Consider the following 14,541-nt stretch of genomic DNA (forward strand, 5'->3'; position numbering starts at 1 on the left):
CCTGTGAGCCAAAGTGCAGAGGGCACAGCAGTTGCAGAGAGAGCAGAGCCTCTAGATGTAATGGCAACGACCCCATTGCTCCTGGACAGTGCACATGCAACAGGTGAAGTACATCCGCAGTGCACTCCTTGTTAGTGCGCAATCCCGGCTATCGTCTCACTGCGCATGCGCCGGTCATTTCCATTGTGCGCGCACCCAGCAATTCTGGTCCTCAGCGTCAGCGCACAATGGAAATGGCTGGAGCATGCGCAGTGAGACGATAGCAGCCGTCTGACTGCGGTAGCCGGGATCGTGCACTAACAAGGAGCGCACCGTTAGAACCAGCCCTGTACCTCACATGGATTCACATTTATTGCTCCGCTAGATTTATTTCAAGCTGAAAGCTTATGGTGTGTGTACTTTCACACTAGCAGTTTTCTTTTCCGGTGTTGAGTTCCGTCACAGTTGCTCAGTACCGTAAAAAAACTGATCAGTTTTATCCTAATGCATTCTGAATGGAGAGCAGTCCGTTCAGGATTCATCAGTTCAGTCCCTCTTATGTTTTTTGGCCGGAAAAAAATACAGCAGCATTTTTCTCTCCGGCCAATAATCCTGAACACTTGCCGGAACGCCGGCATTAATTTCCATTTAAATGTATTAGTGCCGGATACAGCATTTAGTGTTCTGGCAAAATGGATCCGGTTTTCCGGTCTGCACATGCGCAGACCTTTAAAAATGCAAAGAAAAAAAAAATACCGGATCTGTTTTTCCGGATGATACCGGAGAGACGGATCCGGCATTTAAAAGGCATTTGTCAGACGGATCCGCATCCGTCTGACAAATGCCATCCGTTTGCGTCCGGAATCCTCTGTCGCAAGTGTGAAAGTACCCTTAGGGGTGGTGTCCTTTCTGCTGCAGCTGGTGGCAGTTAAAGGATGGAACAGCATGTCCTTCCATCTCAGTGAGCAGCACAGAGGAATCAGAAAAAGAGCAAACAGCAGGTGGCGCTATACAGATAGCTTTCATTGAATTGCTAAGTAGCTATAATACATTTTTAAAGGGATTTCCAGGCTTTTAATATTGATTACCTATCCTGAGTCGGACCCCCACCGATCTGATATTGATGACCTGTCCTGAGGATAGGTAATCAATATTAAAAGGCCAGAGAACCTCTTTAATTACATGCAATTACAAAAGTATTCAGATCCAGGTGCTGGTTTGAAAAATGTTGAATCATTTTTGTGGGACATCCCCTTTAATTGACCCCTTGATATATTGTTAATAAAAGGCCAAAGGACGGGGTCATGTGCTCCGGTATGTGATGGTCTTTTAGTCACGGGTCACAGCTCATGACCGATGTATCTCCTACATTCTATTCACTGACATGGAACAGGGACAAATACCAAATACTACAAGATGACGACATAAGACGGATTGTATTTCTAAAGGTTTATTTAAAGCACTGACAGGTTTTCTGGAGGTAAAAAGCTTTTCTTGGAAATTGTAAAAACAGTATGGCGGCACAAGATATTGCTATGAAGTGTTTTTTCCTTTTTATTTTGTAAACTAGACTGAAGTAAGACCCAAAGTAAGACTTCACTCTGCAAAACCCCAATAACTAATCGCCCTCTACAGCGGGTCTAGGCAACCTATGGTTCTCCAGCTGTTGGAGGAACTACAAGCCCCAGCAGGCCATAACTGGAGAGCTACAGGTTGCCTAGCTCCTCTTCTGTAAGAAGTCTATCCTCCCGCCCCTGAAGTAACAGCAAAAGGCACTTGGAAAGCTGGTTTTCTTCAAAGTTGAAACACAGGGGACATCGTTACGTCGCTGGCCAGGAACTTCTCAGGGACAGGTTCAGGCCTCAGTCCTGATAGTCATCGTGCTCCTGGGAACTTTCATTGATGACCTGTCAAAAGCAAATGATATCATCAGAGTTAATGCTGAGCTGTAATATTGCCCAGAGCTACATTTACAGTTCTGCTGGAAACCGTCAGTAAGCTTGTAGACACACACACACCGCTAACCGTTGAGCTCTACACTGCAGTAGAAATGTTTTTTTATTATTTTCCTCATTTATACAGCGCTGACATATTCCGCAGCACTCTATAGACATCATCATCACTCGCTGTCCCCAGAAGAGCTCACAATCTAAGTTCCCTATCGCTAGGTCTTTGGAGTGTGGGAGGAAACTGGAGGAAACCCACCCAAACACAGGGAGAACATGCAAACTCCATGGTCAGATTTCAACCCAGGACCCCAGCGCTGCAAGTTACCAATGCACCAAGCTCAGTGCAGACATGGAGGCAGCAAGCAACAGTACCCGCAGCATTATGTAGTATACCCACCTGACCATCCCTGGTCTCCACAGTCTTGATCAGAAGTGTTCTTTTGGAGTGGGAGTCTGATATTGGGAGAGAGTCCAGGTTAGTTTCTGCAAAACAAGTAGGAAAAAGACCAGGTTAGAAATATATCTGAAGAAATACTAAACTTAAAATTATTATTCTTGGAAACAGTCAACAAGCATGTCGAGAAAGAAGGGTCGGGCATGTTGAATTTTAATGCCATAGTCCCAGTGACGCTATAAACTATTTTTTTGTTTAACTATTTAACATTTTCCTCACTGCCCTCCAGGAGCCGTGCCTTTTACATTTTCTGTTCACACAGCCTTATGAGGGCTTGTTTTTTGTGGGACAAGTTGTACTTACCATTAATATCTGATACAATGTATTGGGACATTTATTTTACGGGATAAATGTCTTTATATTTTAATAGTTCAGACGCGGCAGTACCAATGAGGTTTTTTTGGTCTATATATTTTTATTTGTACAAATTGAGAAACGGGGTGATTTGATTTTTTTAAAATATTTTTTAAAACTTTTTTTTTTTTTAATGTAATACTTTATTTTTAGCACCACTCTCTCCAAATATTACACCCTGCCACAAGGAGGAATGCCCCCCAACTGGTAAAAGACACTTTATATGTACAGTAAATCCGCAAATCCTGCCTCATTGTGATACCATTCCCAGGATGGTCGGGAGGTATGGTATGACACTGTGTGAAGGCATGGTATTGGACTATGCAGAGGTTTGGTAAAAGGACTGTTGGAAGATATGGTGCAAGACTGTGCGGAGGTATGATAACAGAACTGTTGATATATATGGCATAGGACTATGCAGAGGTATAGTAACAGGACTGCAGGGACATATCATAATGAGACTGTTGGAAGGTATGGTAAGTGGTTGTAAGGAGACTGTATGGGACTTTGTGGCTGTATGGTAACAGAACTGTTGGGAGATGTGGTACAAGACTGTGCAGATGTATGCTAGCGGGACTGTTGGGAGATGTGGTACAAGACTGTGCAGATGTATGGTAACGGGACTGTTGGGACAAGACTGTGCAGATGTATGGTAACGGGACTGTTGATCGATATGATACGGGACTATGTGGAGGTATGGTAACCAGACTGTTGGGAGACATGGCAGCAGGGAGATATGGCACAAGACTGTGTGGAGGTATGGTAATTGAGTGTTGGGAGATATCGTATGGGACTGTTGAGAGAAATTATACAAGACTATGTGGAGGTATATTAACAGGACTGCTGGGACATATCATATTGAGACTGTTGGAAGGTATGGTAAATGGCTGTAAGGAGACTGTATGGGACTGTTGAGAGATATGATTTGGGACTGTGTGGCTGTATGGTAACAGAACTGTTGGGAGATGTGGTACAAGACGTATGGTAACAGGACTGCTGGGACATATCATAATGAGACTGTTGGGAGATCTGGTACAGGACTGTGTGGAGGTATGGTAACTGGCTGTAAGGAGAATTTACGGGACTGTTGAGAGACATGATATAGGACTGTGTGGCTGTATGGTAACAATACTGTTGGAAGACATGGTACAGGACTGTGTGGAGGTATGGTAATGGGACTGCTGGGAGACATGATGCGGGATTGTTAGAAGAAATGGTACAGGACTGTGCGGAGGTATGGTATGGAACCGGACTCAATAGAGGTTTAGCCAAAATATATTGCTTATCCTCTCCCCTGAGAGAACTACGTATTTACATTTGACAGTTGAACCCACAAAAATCTAATGTTTTTGACTGTGTCTGGCGTGAAGCTGTTAATGTACTGACTTGTATTTACCTCTCAAGCTCATGTTAGAGAAGGAATGTACAGGAATGGAAATCCTGCAAAAAAACAAAACATAATATAATAAATAAACGTAATTTATAGAGTATATGATGTATATGTGTGATCTAGATGCCACCGGTGATCCTGTTACCTGCTCTCCTCTCCTTCCAACAGTTTTCTGTAGGTTGCAATTTCGATATCAAGCATCATCTTCACGTTCAGCAGATCCTGGTACTCGCGCAGGTGACGAGCCATCTCCTCCTTCATGTTCTGAATCTCGTCTTGCAGGCGGTTAATAGTGTCTTGGTAGTTAGCAGCTTCAAGGGCGAAGTTCTCTTCCATTTCGCGCATTTGGCGTTCATAAGACTCATTCTGCAAAACAATGACCTCTACTTGAGCGACTCTGATAACCTTGTGCTAGAGACTTATCTTTTAAATTCTATGCGCACATTCACTACCACAAGTTAAAGGGGTTATCCGGCCATATATATTGATGACGATAGGTCATCAATATCTGATCGGTGGGGGTCCGATATCTGGCACCCCCCACAAATCAGCTGTTTGACGAGGAGGCAGTGCTCCAAACTGTAGGAGAACATCCAATCAAGGACCCAAGGCTGCAAGACAACAGTGCGAACCCCTTAGCCACCATGCTGCCCATTTTCCCATCCACTTCTTCTTGGTACAGAAAGTAAGTAGGAAGTAGAGAACACATGGCTGGTAATATGACTGCAAGATCAGACTACTAAGGATTTGTTTGTAGTCTGTTTCCATGGAGATGCTTAGGTCTACACATAAGCAGTAGTCCAAAATCAATAGGAAATTGTTCATCAAGACTATTGGCAAAGTTGCTTCATTCTTCATTTCAGCAATATAAATTCGTTGAGGGGTTCGACATAGCCTTTAACGGTATATCTATATCATACATTGGTGGAATATAACTAAAATCTGCCACCAATGTCAGATAGGTGTCTGTCACTACACCTCTCACATACCGGTCTTGTGCTAAGTACGTAGCATGGCTCGGTTTGAGCACAGATCAGAGTGATTATTTTTCACTATATATGTGGGTTGTTTGTCTGTTTTCACTTCAATATATCTAATCACACTTAGATATTTTTTATCACTTAGCCTGTGTAAGCCTATATATTCTCGAATCTTTGAAATGCACGTTAAAACAGTTCGAGATAGAAGCTGGTCCCAGTGGTGGGACCCAAATCTATCTGACATTGGTGGCATATCCTAGCGATATGCCACCAATGTCTGAGATGGGAATACCCCTTTAAGCAATGTAATGCATATCCAAACGATGTAACCCATGATATCATTTTACTTACAGATCCTTTCATTGCATCCACCTCACAGGTCAGGGCCTGGATCTGTCTGCGGTAATCGTTAGTTTCCTGCTTAGCTTGACGCAAGGCATCGGTGTTGCGATTAGCAGCTTCAGACAGGTCAGCAAACTGCAGAGGAATACATGATGTTTCAATGGATTAGGTGAAGTTATTTTAAAAAAAATATTTTATTCATGTATGAGAAAATGTACACCTCATCTACAGGGTTAATGAGATTTTGAATTCTTAGGTCACTGGATATTAGAAGCTGGCCTTCCGCTCCAGAGTCCTGGCCCATTCACGAATTACACAGGAAATCGCCCACGTGTGCTTTTTTTTTTCCCTCTTACCTTGGATTTGTACCATTCTTCGGCATCCTGCAGATTCTTAGAGGCCACATTCTCATACTGCTGACGGACATCTCGCAGCGCTGATGTGAGATCTGGTTTGGCGACGTCCATGTCAATCTGGACGTGTTGTTCCTGGATTTGTGCTTGAAGTTCACGGATTTCCTGAACAAAAGGAAACAACGAACCGTATAAATGGAAAATGAATGAATGTAGGAAGATCTAAAAACAACATATCAGCACCATTAAGAATCGCCAATGTTATGGTAACTTGGAGGGTGAGGGAATTAGTCATGAGTGGGTTGAGCGATGGCAAACTATCACAGGTCTTCATTTGCACTATAGGTTGGGAGCTTTTCACGATGATTTCTTGGACTTACCTCTTCATGTAACTTCTTCAGGAAAATAATTTCTTCTTGCAGAGATTCCAGTTTGCGCTCCAGGTCGATACGGGCCAGAGAGGCATTGTCAACATCCTGAGGAAGAAACGAAAAGCTCTAACTTATTACATATTTTATAGAGTTACAGAATCGATTTATTACGTAATACTTCAAGATGCAACTCCGCACCATACATGAGGCAAATTGAGCCTCTGGCCTCAGGCGGTGGCTCTCTGCTAGGACTGCAGGGCGGCGTCATCTTCCAGCCCTGAACTCCTACACACATCGTTGTCTTTGGAGATTATTGTATAGAACAGGGATCAGCAACCTTCGGCACTCCAGCTGCTGTGAAACTACAACTCCCAGCATGCAAACTTACTCAGCTGTTCTTGTAACTCCCATAAAGGTGGATTCTGGGAGTTGTAGTTTCAGAACAGCTGGAGTGCCGGAGGTTGCCGATCCCTGGTATAGAAAGCATCTAAATTTGCCTTAGGCCTCATGCACATGACCGTATGTACGGAACAGCTGGCCCCTAATAAAACAGTCCTATCCTTGTCCGTAATGCGGACAGTAACAGGACATGTTCTATTTATTTGCGGAACGGAAATACGGATATATGGAAACGAAATGCACGCTGAGTAACTTCTGTTTTTTTTGCGGACCCATTGAAATGAATGGTTCCATATACGGTCTGCAAAAAAACGGAACAGACACGGGAAGAAAATATGTTCGTGTGCATGAGCCCTTAGTTTGTAACATTTTCTGGTCAAGGTGCGTCCTTACACAGTCAGCACAAATTGGACACTGTCAGACTATGCAGGCACATGTCCCGCTGACATGTCTGTAAATAATTGCCCACCACATGAAATTCCAATTCTGGAGTATTTGTTTTTCTATGTTGTGTCGTTCCTCTATTATTCCTGCTAAAAGTTTATTAATAAAGATACAACTACTGGATGTTATTAGATGGGGGAAGGGGCGGGGGGTGTCCCGGCACGGACTGACATTATCCAATCAGTGCTGCCAGTATCACATTGTGCAGGGACACCCCCCAACTGTTAACACCCAGATGGACCTTTATCTATAAACTTCTAGCAGGGATAATAGAGGAAGGGCACAATATACAGTTATAAGAGTAGATGCTCCAGAATAATTACTGCATGGGGAATACAAATAGTTACTATTAACCCACAATACTGAATTTATTTTTACATTTCCAGGAGGAATAACAGAGAAAGCAAAGGACTGGAAGAGTAAAAATTGGACTAATCCCTGTTTAACAATGTGAAGCAATGGTGGCCTGTGGATTTTGGCAGAGGGAATCCATCATATCAATGGGATCCACCTTAAAAAATAGTCTACTGGTTCGTATCGAAGCTGGTTTCTCCCAGAGCTTCTCCGAATGGACCATAAACTGATCTTAGAGTCTGGTGGCATCATCAAAACCATGAATTCCTCTGTTATTACTCCTAGACATTCTTGATTAAAATGGTAACTGGGTGTTACCATTTCCTTGTGAAGGGGATGTAGCTCAGCATATTATAGTATGGTCAGCAATGACTGGACGGTTTTACACTGGGTAGGGACACCCCACCTAACTGGTAACACCTTTCTGTTAAAGAGGACCTGCCACCACTCCTGACATGCCTGTTTTAGTAGCTTCATGCCTTTCCCCATGGAATAACAATTCTGGAGCCTCTATTCCTATGTCTCTATGTTGTGCCTTTCCTGTATTATTTCTACTAGAAGTTATGAATGACTTGCTAGCAGTCTGCAGTAAGGGTCCAGAGGGGAGGTAACCAGTTGGGGGCGTGTCCCTGCACAGACTGACTCTATCCAATCAGTGCTGCCATTGTCAGTCTGTGCAGGCACACCCCCCCAACTGGTTACCACCCCCTTTGTGCCCTTACTGCAGACTGCTAGCAATTCAGTCATAACTTCTAGTAGAAATAATACAGGAATGGCACAACATAGAGACATAAGAATAGATGCTCCAGAATGGGTATTATATGTGGAATCCATGAAACTAATAAAACAGGCATGTTAAAGGTCCTCTTTAAATTATTAATACATTTTAAGGGGAAATAACAGAGGAATGACATGTGTCTAGGAAAAGATGCTCCAGAATTGTTATTACCTGGGAATATAAGTATCTTCTAAAACAGGGGAGGTGATGGGTCCTCTTAAAGACATCTGAGGAGGTCTTATCAGTATTCTACCAAGGCACACAAGTATAGAATCTTAAGGCGGAGAGTGCTGCAAGATTTATGTCAGCCATATATACAGAGCACAGATTTCTGTCCTCTCTCCACACTGAAAGATTTCAGCATTGGAAATGGTGACTAATTATCTGCCCCGACTGTGACTTTGAGACCCCCCCCCCCCCCCAATTATCTACATATTCCCCCTTCTTATGTCAGTAAGTCTTTACATATGAAAGACCACATCTCAAAGACCCCTGTGTGCGGAGAAATGCTGCGGCCACCAAATGTGTCAGCAACTAATCTAACCATTGTTCTACAGGATGTATATATTATTATTATTATTATTAAAGCACCATTCATTCCATAGCGCTGTACATGTGATAAGCGGTGCACATACATAATACAGACAATTGCACTAAGCATAAACAAGACGGGTTACAGACTGGTACAGAAGGAGAGAGGGCGCTGCCCGTGAGGGCTTACAATCTACATGGTATGGGAGAAGGACACAGTAGGTGAGGGTTAAGTTGGTCATGGCGGTATAGAGGCAGGGTGAGGGTTACCGTAACCCTCAAGCCCACCAGGATGTATGTATGTTACATTAACCCTCGAGCCCACCAGGATGTATGTATGTTACATTAACCCTCGAGCCCACCAGGATGTATGTATGTTACATTAACCCTCGAGCCCACCAGGATGTATGTATGTATATTACATTAACCCTCGAGCCCACCAGGATGTATCTATATTATATTAACCTTCGAGCCCTCCAGGATTTATGTATGTTACATTAACCCTCGAGTCCACCAGGATGAATGTATGTTACATTAACCCTCAAGCACACCAGGATGTATGTATGTTACATTAACCCTCGAGCCCACCAGGATGTATGTATGTATATTACATTAACCCTCGAGCACACCAGGGTGTATGTATATGTATATTACATTAACCCTCGAGCCCACCAGGATGTATGTATATTACATTAACCCTCGAGCCCACCAGGATGTATGTATGTTACATTAACCCTCGAGCCCACCAGGATGTATGTATGTTACTTTAACCCTCAAGCACACCATGATCAGAACCTGAACCTAATATATCTTCGTCAATCCAGACTACAACTTAGACATTTCTAAGGCGCATGTTCCTGCTTAGTCACTCTATATAAATGTGTGCATATATATTTTTTTCCCAGAATGATGAGTGTTGTAGTATCCCAATAGCTTGAAGGGCACGAGACTAACAACTCATTTACACTATGAATTTGAGCAAAAAGAAATCTATGAATACGGAAGTGGTTACGCATCGCTGTGGGCGGGGCCCGATGCCACATCAGCTATCTCCAGATTGCACAACTTAATATTTATTTTTTATCTACGCGATCCTTTCTCCTGAAGAAAAGCGCACTGTAATAAGCCCGCTCATCTGCCGACAGAATACACGGGGAATCAAATAATGTATATATTCATAAAGAAAATGCAGTCTCCTGCACATAATCAAACGCTGCAAGCGAAAAACCCCACAAAGCCAGCCATTCTTCTAGGCTATTGGTATAGTTCCCGGATCTGCATTCCACAGTGAAGGCGTGGGAAAGCGCAGGGCTCGTCAGCATAGGAAACAGATGGGTCTGTCGCTCTATGGCCGGCCTCTGTGCTGGGGAGATACTTTTGTGCATGGGGGATAATTCCTTGTGTGAAGCAATGAGAATGACCACCGAGTCTAAGAACCGTTCAAGGACCCCACAAGTGGATGCTATTGTGTGGGAGCGGGATAGAGCTAAGAACTGAATGCTTAGGGGTCATGGACGTTGCAGCAAAGGGGGAAGGGGCGTTAGGTGTACTACTTGTTTTCAGTCCGAAATATAACTTTGAGACTGTGGGAAAAAAATAGATTGATGGACTAAAGAGCCAAATCTGTCCCATATATAACCAGTTAGGGTATATGGAAATCAGAGAGGACATGACCCCTGCTTGTGAGCCCCACTCAATGAGCCCCCAACCATCAGTGGCCCTGGTAGACATGGCCTGCCCTTGTATTACATGGAATGGGCATCACATGGGAAATATAAAGATGGATGCAACTTCCGAAGCCTGACCCAGGCCGCCTTCATTTATAAAAGGGTTCATTATGGTGAGTCGACCCCTTTAACAGGGGCTGAGTTGGGGACCCAGAGTTTAGGTGGCCCCCTGCTGGCTTAAAAAAAAAAAAAGGGGGGCGGCCATACTGCTGGTTCAGCTGGACAGAATCTCGGGGTGAAGAAAGTCCAAATCCTCCTTATAACTAATGCAGGGACCAAAGGATTGAGTTTGTCACACCCCATCCTCTCTACTAGGTATAAGTGATCATGCATTTAATATTTAGTCATGGACCGCCCCCCGGGCCTTGGACTACCCACAACAAAATGTGTCACTTTTTGGCCAGAGTGTCCCTTTAAAGGGATTTTATAACAAAAAATGCCAGTATCATATGCACCAGTTAGGCCCCATGCACACGGCCGTTGTTCACAGCCGTGTGCGGGCCGTGGAACCGCGGCCTGGATTCCTCCTGAGAGCAGGAGCGCACGGCGTCACTGGTTGCTATGACGCCGTGCGCCCCCTGCTGCCGGCACAGTACAGTAATACACTGGTATAGATCGTACCAGTGTATTACTGTATTGCGGCGGCAGCAGGGAGCGCACGGCGTCATAGCAACCAGTGACGCCGTGCGCTCCTGCTCTCAGGAGGGATCCAGGCCGCGGTTCCACGGCCCGCACACGGCTGTGAACAACGGCCGTGTGCATGGGGCCTTAGAAGGAGGCTGGGTGTGGCAGCTGAGATCCCAGAGTCATCTAAGGGTTTATTCACAAGCTGCCGCTTGTAGCAGAAATATCTGCAGTCTGCAACCACTTCAGCACGTGGATTTCTGCAAGACCCATTCAGATGAATGAGACACTCGCAGAAATTTCTGCAAGAAAACCTGCAATGTGTGAATATACCCTTATGCTCATAAAAAAAATGAAATTTTATAATGCAAAGGGGCAAAATATATCTGAAATATACATCAAATTTACAAAAAGAGGCAAACGGACATCACACTTACTGCATATAATATAGTATAATAATCATCTAGAGCAAGGATGCCCAAACTGCGGCCCACCAGCTGTTGCAAAACTACAACTCCCAGCATGCCCTAATAGCTGTAGGCTATCCAGCTGGAGGGTGGCAGGTTGGGGAAGCCTGATCTAGATTATACCCTACTGCCAGAAATGGTTTAATTCAAGGATGCTCAACCTGCGGCCCTCCAGCTGTTGTAAAACTACAATTCCCACCATGCCCTGCTGTAGGCTGTCCTGGCATGCTGGGGGTTGTAGTTTTGCAACAGCTGGAGGCCGCAGGTTGGGCATCCCTGGTTTAATTAAATTACTGGACAACCCTTATTAAAGGGACACTAAGGCCTCTTGCACACGAACTGTGCTGCGGACCGCAAATTGGGGTCCAAAATGCACGGGCACCGACCGTGGCCCAGCCGCATGCGGATCGCGACTCCATTCACTTTAATGGGCCCGCGATCCATCCTTTCCGCAAAAAGATATGACAAGTTCTATCTTTTTACGGAACAGAAGCACGGAACGGAACATCACGAAAACACTCCATACTGCTTCCGTTTCGCACTGCATCTCCGGATTTGTGGACACATTGAAGTGAATGGGTCCGCATCTGTGATGCGGAATGCACACAGTCGGTGTCCGCAATACGGCCAGTGGGGGACACACAGTCGTGTGCAAGAGGCCTAAAGTATATATTTTCCTGTGGAGATGAGTGCAAGACCATTACCATCCATTTTAAGGCTAAGCTCCCCTGACTATAGTAATTTTCCAAAAAGTGGCAAAAACCTGTGCCACCTGGATAACGACTTTATGACACCTATCTCCAGTGCTCAGAACCTCCAGAAATATGTTATACAGTAAAAAAGGGTAGGGCTCCTTTAAATGATTTCATTTATACTTCTGGCCACTAGAGGGCTCTAAAGAGAAAAGTCAGGATGGTACAGACAGGAAAGAAGAAGTGTCAGGCAGCATTTCCTGGGGGTGTTATTGAGTATCACATCTGCAAAGCCACAAACCTGTCGGAATGACTGCAGGTTGCTCTCAGCGTCTTCTTTCTGAATGATTTCGTCTTGCAGCCTAGAATTGAAAGTTGCAAAAAAAATAATAATATATATATATAAATTATTCTGGAGAGTAGTTCATAAAAATGAGGTCACATCAGCTAGGGGCGTAGCTAGGGGCTCCGGATGCGGACTGCCAGCGGGGCACCAACAGGGTATTTAGATACAGGGCTAGGGCTGAACCTTTGTCCCTGACGAAATAAGTTATATAAACTCAGATGTAGCAGAGGGGAGTTAGTCAATGTGATACCGGGATGAACTATTTCTCATGGGCTTCTAATGTCTACAGAACGTAGCAGATGATGGAAATACATATAAAGGCATTTTCTATACATGCATTTTTTTTTAGCCAAAGCCAGGAGCAGATTCAAACATAATATACTTTGTCCGAAAAAATGCATGCGCGTTTCCAGCCTGAAACTATTTCTGCTCTATCATTCTGGAAGCCAGGCCCCATTCAGTTTGGATGACCTGCCACACCCATCCAGACATGGACCTGGAGACCAGACAGTTTTGCAGCCAAGATCTCCCTCACCATTGACACCACTGGGATCGCGGCCCTAATTATTATCCTGCATGGCTGGAGTTTTTCATCTTTTCTTTTTTTTTTTCTGCTGGACCAGCAATCTACGCCCCTGATGGATAAACTGCCTCTTGTTCAAAGCCAAAAACATTAACCCTCCATGGTCAGCACAAACCTGACCTAGATACCTCAACTTCTCTTTGGCAAGAAACCTTTTTTCCCCCGTTTTGGCCACAGTTTATGAAATTGAGTCACTCTGACGACTCAAAGAAGTAATTTTGTGGCGCAAGAAGAAACTTTGTATCTCAAGACCTAAATATTTATAAAGGTGCGACATTGTATCAGTGCCAAGAACTTACTTTTCTCTGAGTCTCTGCAGATCATCTGCCAGGTTGTCTCTGTCCACCTCCACCCTGGATTTCTCGTTGGTCAGAAGGTCCACTTGCCTCCTGAGGTCCCTCATTTCTTCTTCATATAGGTCTCCCACCCTGGAGGTCCCCTTTCCTTTCAGCTGGTCCAATTCCGCCAAAAGGATCTTATTCTGTTGCTCCAGGAATCGAACTTTATCGATGAAGTTGGCAAACCTGTCATTGAGCTCCTGCATCTCGGCCTTCTCATTGGTCCTGTTGGCTTTGAACTCCAAGTTGATGGCATCTGCCAGGGAGAAGTCTACGCTGTCGGACATCCTGGCTGGAGGGAGGCTGCTCCTCAGCCTGACAGAGGAAGATTTGCTGATAGAAGGGGCAGATGAAGTTGTGTAGACCACTCTGCTGGTGAGACCACCGCCACTGCTGTATGCAGGGCGGTAGGCACTGCCCAAGGTGTACCTGCTGCTGGAGGTGACATAGCGACCTCCGGAAGAGCTAGATCTGGGGTTCCCCCCAAAGAGCCTCTTGTATGAAGACTTGGTGGTGCTCATGGTGTGTGCTTGGTATTCCTTTGTGTCAGTGGCAATGCAGTGGTCCCCCTGTGAAGACCAGCCAGAGCTTCAGCAGAAGAAAGGGCTGGCATCTAGACTGGTATTTATACTGCAGATAACGGCACAGGGGGGAAGGAGTGATGCCACAGGCGACCAATGTGCTTTGCTTCATGAGGACCTTGACTAATCCACAGCCAATAGAAATGTTCGGGGCAGGACCTCAGAGCTGGAGCATCGTTATTTGTCTCCTGGCAGGGAGCTCAACTTCTGCAAAACTTTTTTTTTTTTTTTTTTCTAAAACTTCTGCAAGCACCAAAGAAAACTGCAAAAACCTACCAAGATCTGGGAGGGAGCAATGGGGCACACAGAATAACAGCTATGTCCTGCAGAATGCCATGCTAGTTTTGGGCAGACACCACAATGTGCATGCTGGGATCAGTAGTACAACAACACGTGACTGATAATACGGCAAAATGGCGCCCTCTCCATTGCAAACTGACATGGTTCGGGTCGATTTACACTGCATATTTTTAAAAACCCACTGGTACGGTGCAACTCGGCGCGA

The 14,541-nt window shown here is 44.7% G+C and overlaps 1 protein-coding gene across 2 annotated transcripts in view; it reads right to left on the reverse strand.

Moving 5' to 3' along the window:
• VIM (vimentin) overlaps positions 1-14,067 on the reverse strand; it is a 107,695-nt gene extending 93,628 nt beyond the window's left edge. Inside the window, exons 1-9 of one of the 2 annotated variants that reach the window (XM_044295670.1) lie at positions 13,417-14,065; positions 12,490-12,550; positions 6,182-6,277; positions 5,805-5,966; positions 5,458-5,583; positions 4,272-4,492; positions 4,133-4,176; positions 2,326-2,411; positions 1,414-1,886 (exon numbers count right to left, since the gene is read on the reverse strand). In XM_044295670.1, coding sequence (XP_044151605.1) covers positions 1,842-1,886; positions 2,326-2,411; positions 4,133-4,176; positions 4,272-4,492; positions 5,458-5,583; positions 5,805-5,966; positions 6,182-6,277; positions 12,490-12,550; positions 13,417-13,976 — 1,401 coding nt within the window. In that variant the 5' untranslated portion in view covers positions 13,977-14,065 and the 3' untranslated portion in view covers positions 1,414-1,841. Of the gene's footprint in view, positions 1-1,413; positions 1,887-2,325; positions 2,412-4,132; positions 4,177-4,271; positions 4,493-5,457; positions 5,584-5,804; positions 5,967-6,181; positions 6,278-12,489; positions 12,551-13,416 lie in introns of those variants that run through there. The other variant, XM_044295671.1, reaches the window with a different exon arrangement.
• Positions 14,068-14,541: the final 474 nt, after the last annotated feature.

Source organism: Bufo gargarizans, chromosome 5, assembly GCF_014858855.1.
Source record: "Bufo gargarizans isolate SCDJY-AF-19 chromosome 5, ASM1485885v1, whole genome shotgun sequence".
In the NCBI taxonomy this organism is placed as follows: domain Eukaryota; kingdom Metazoa; phylum Chordata; class Amphibia; order Anura; family Bufonidae; genus Bufo; species Bufo gargarizans.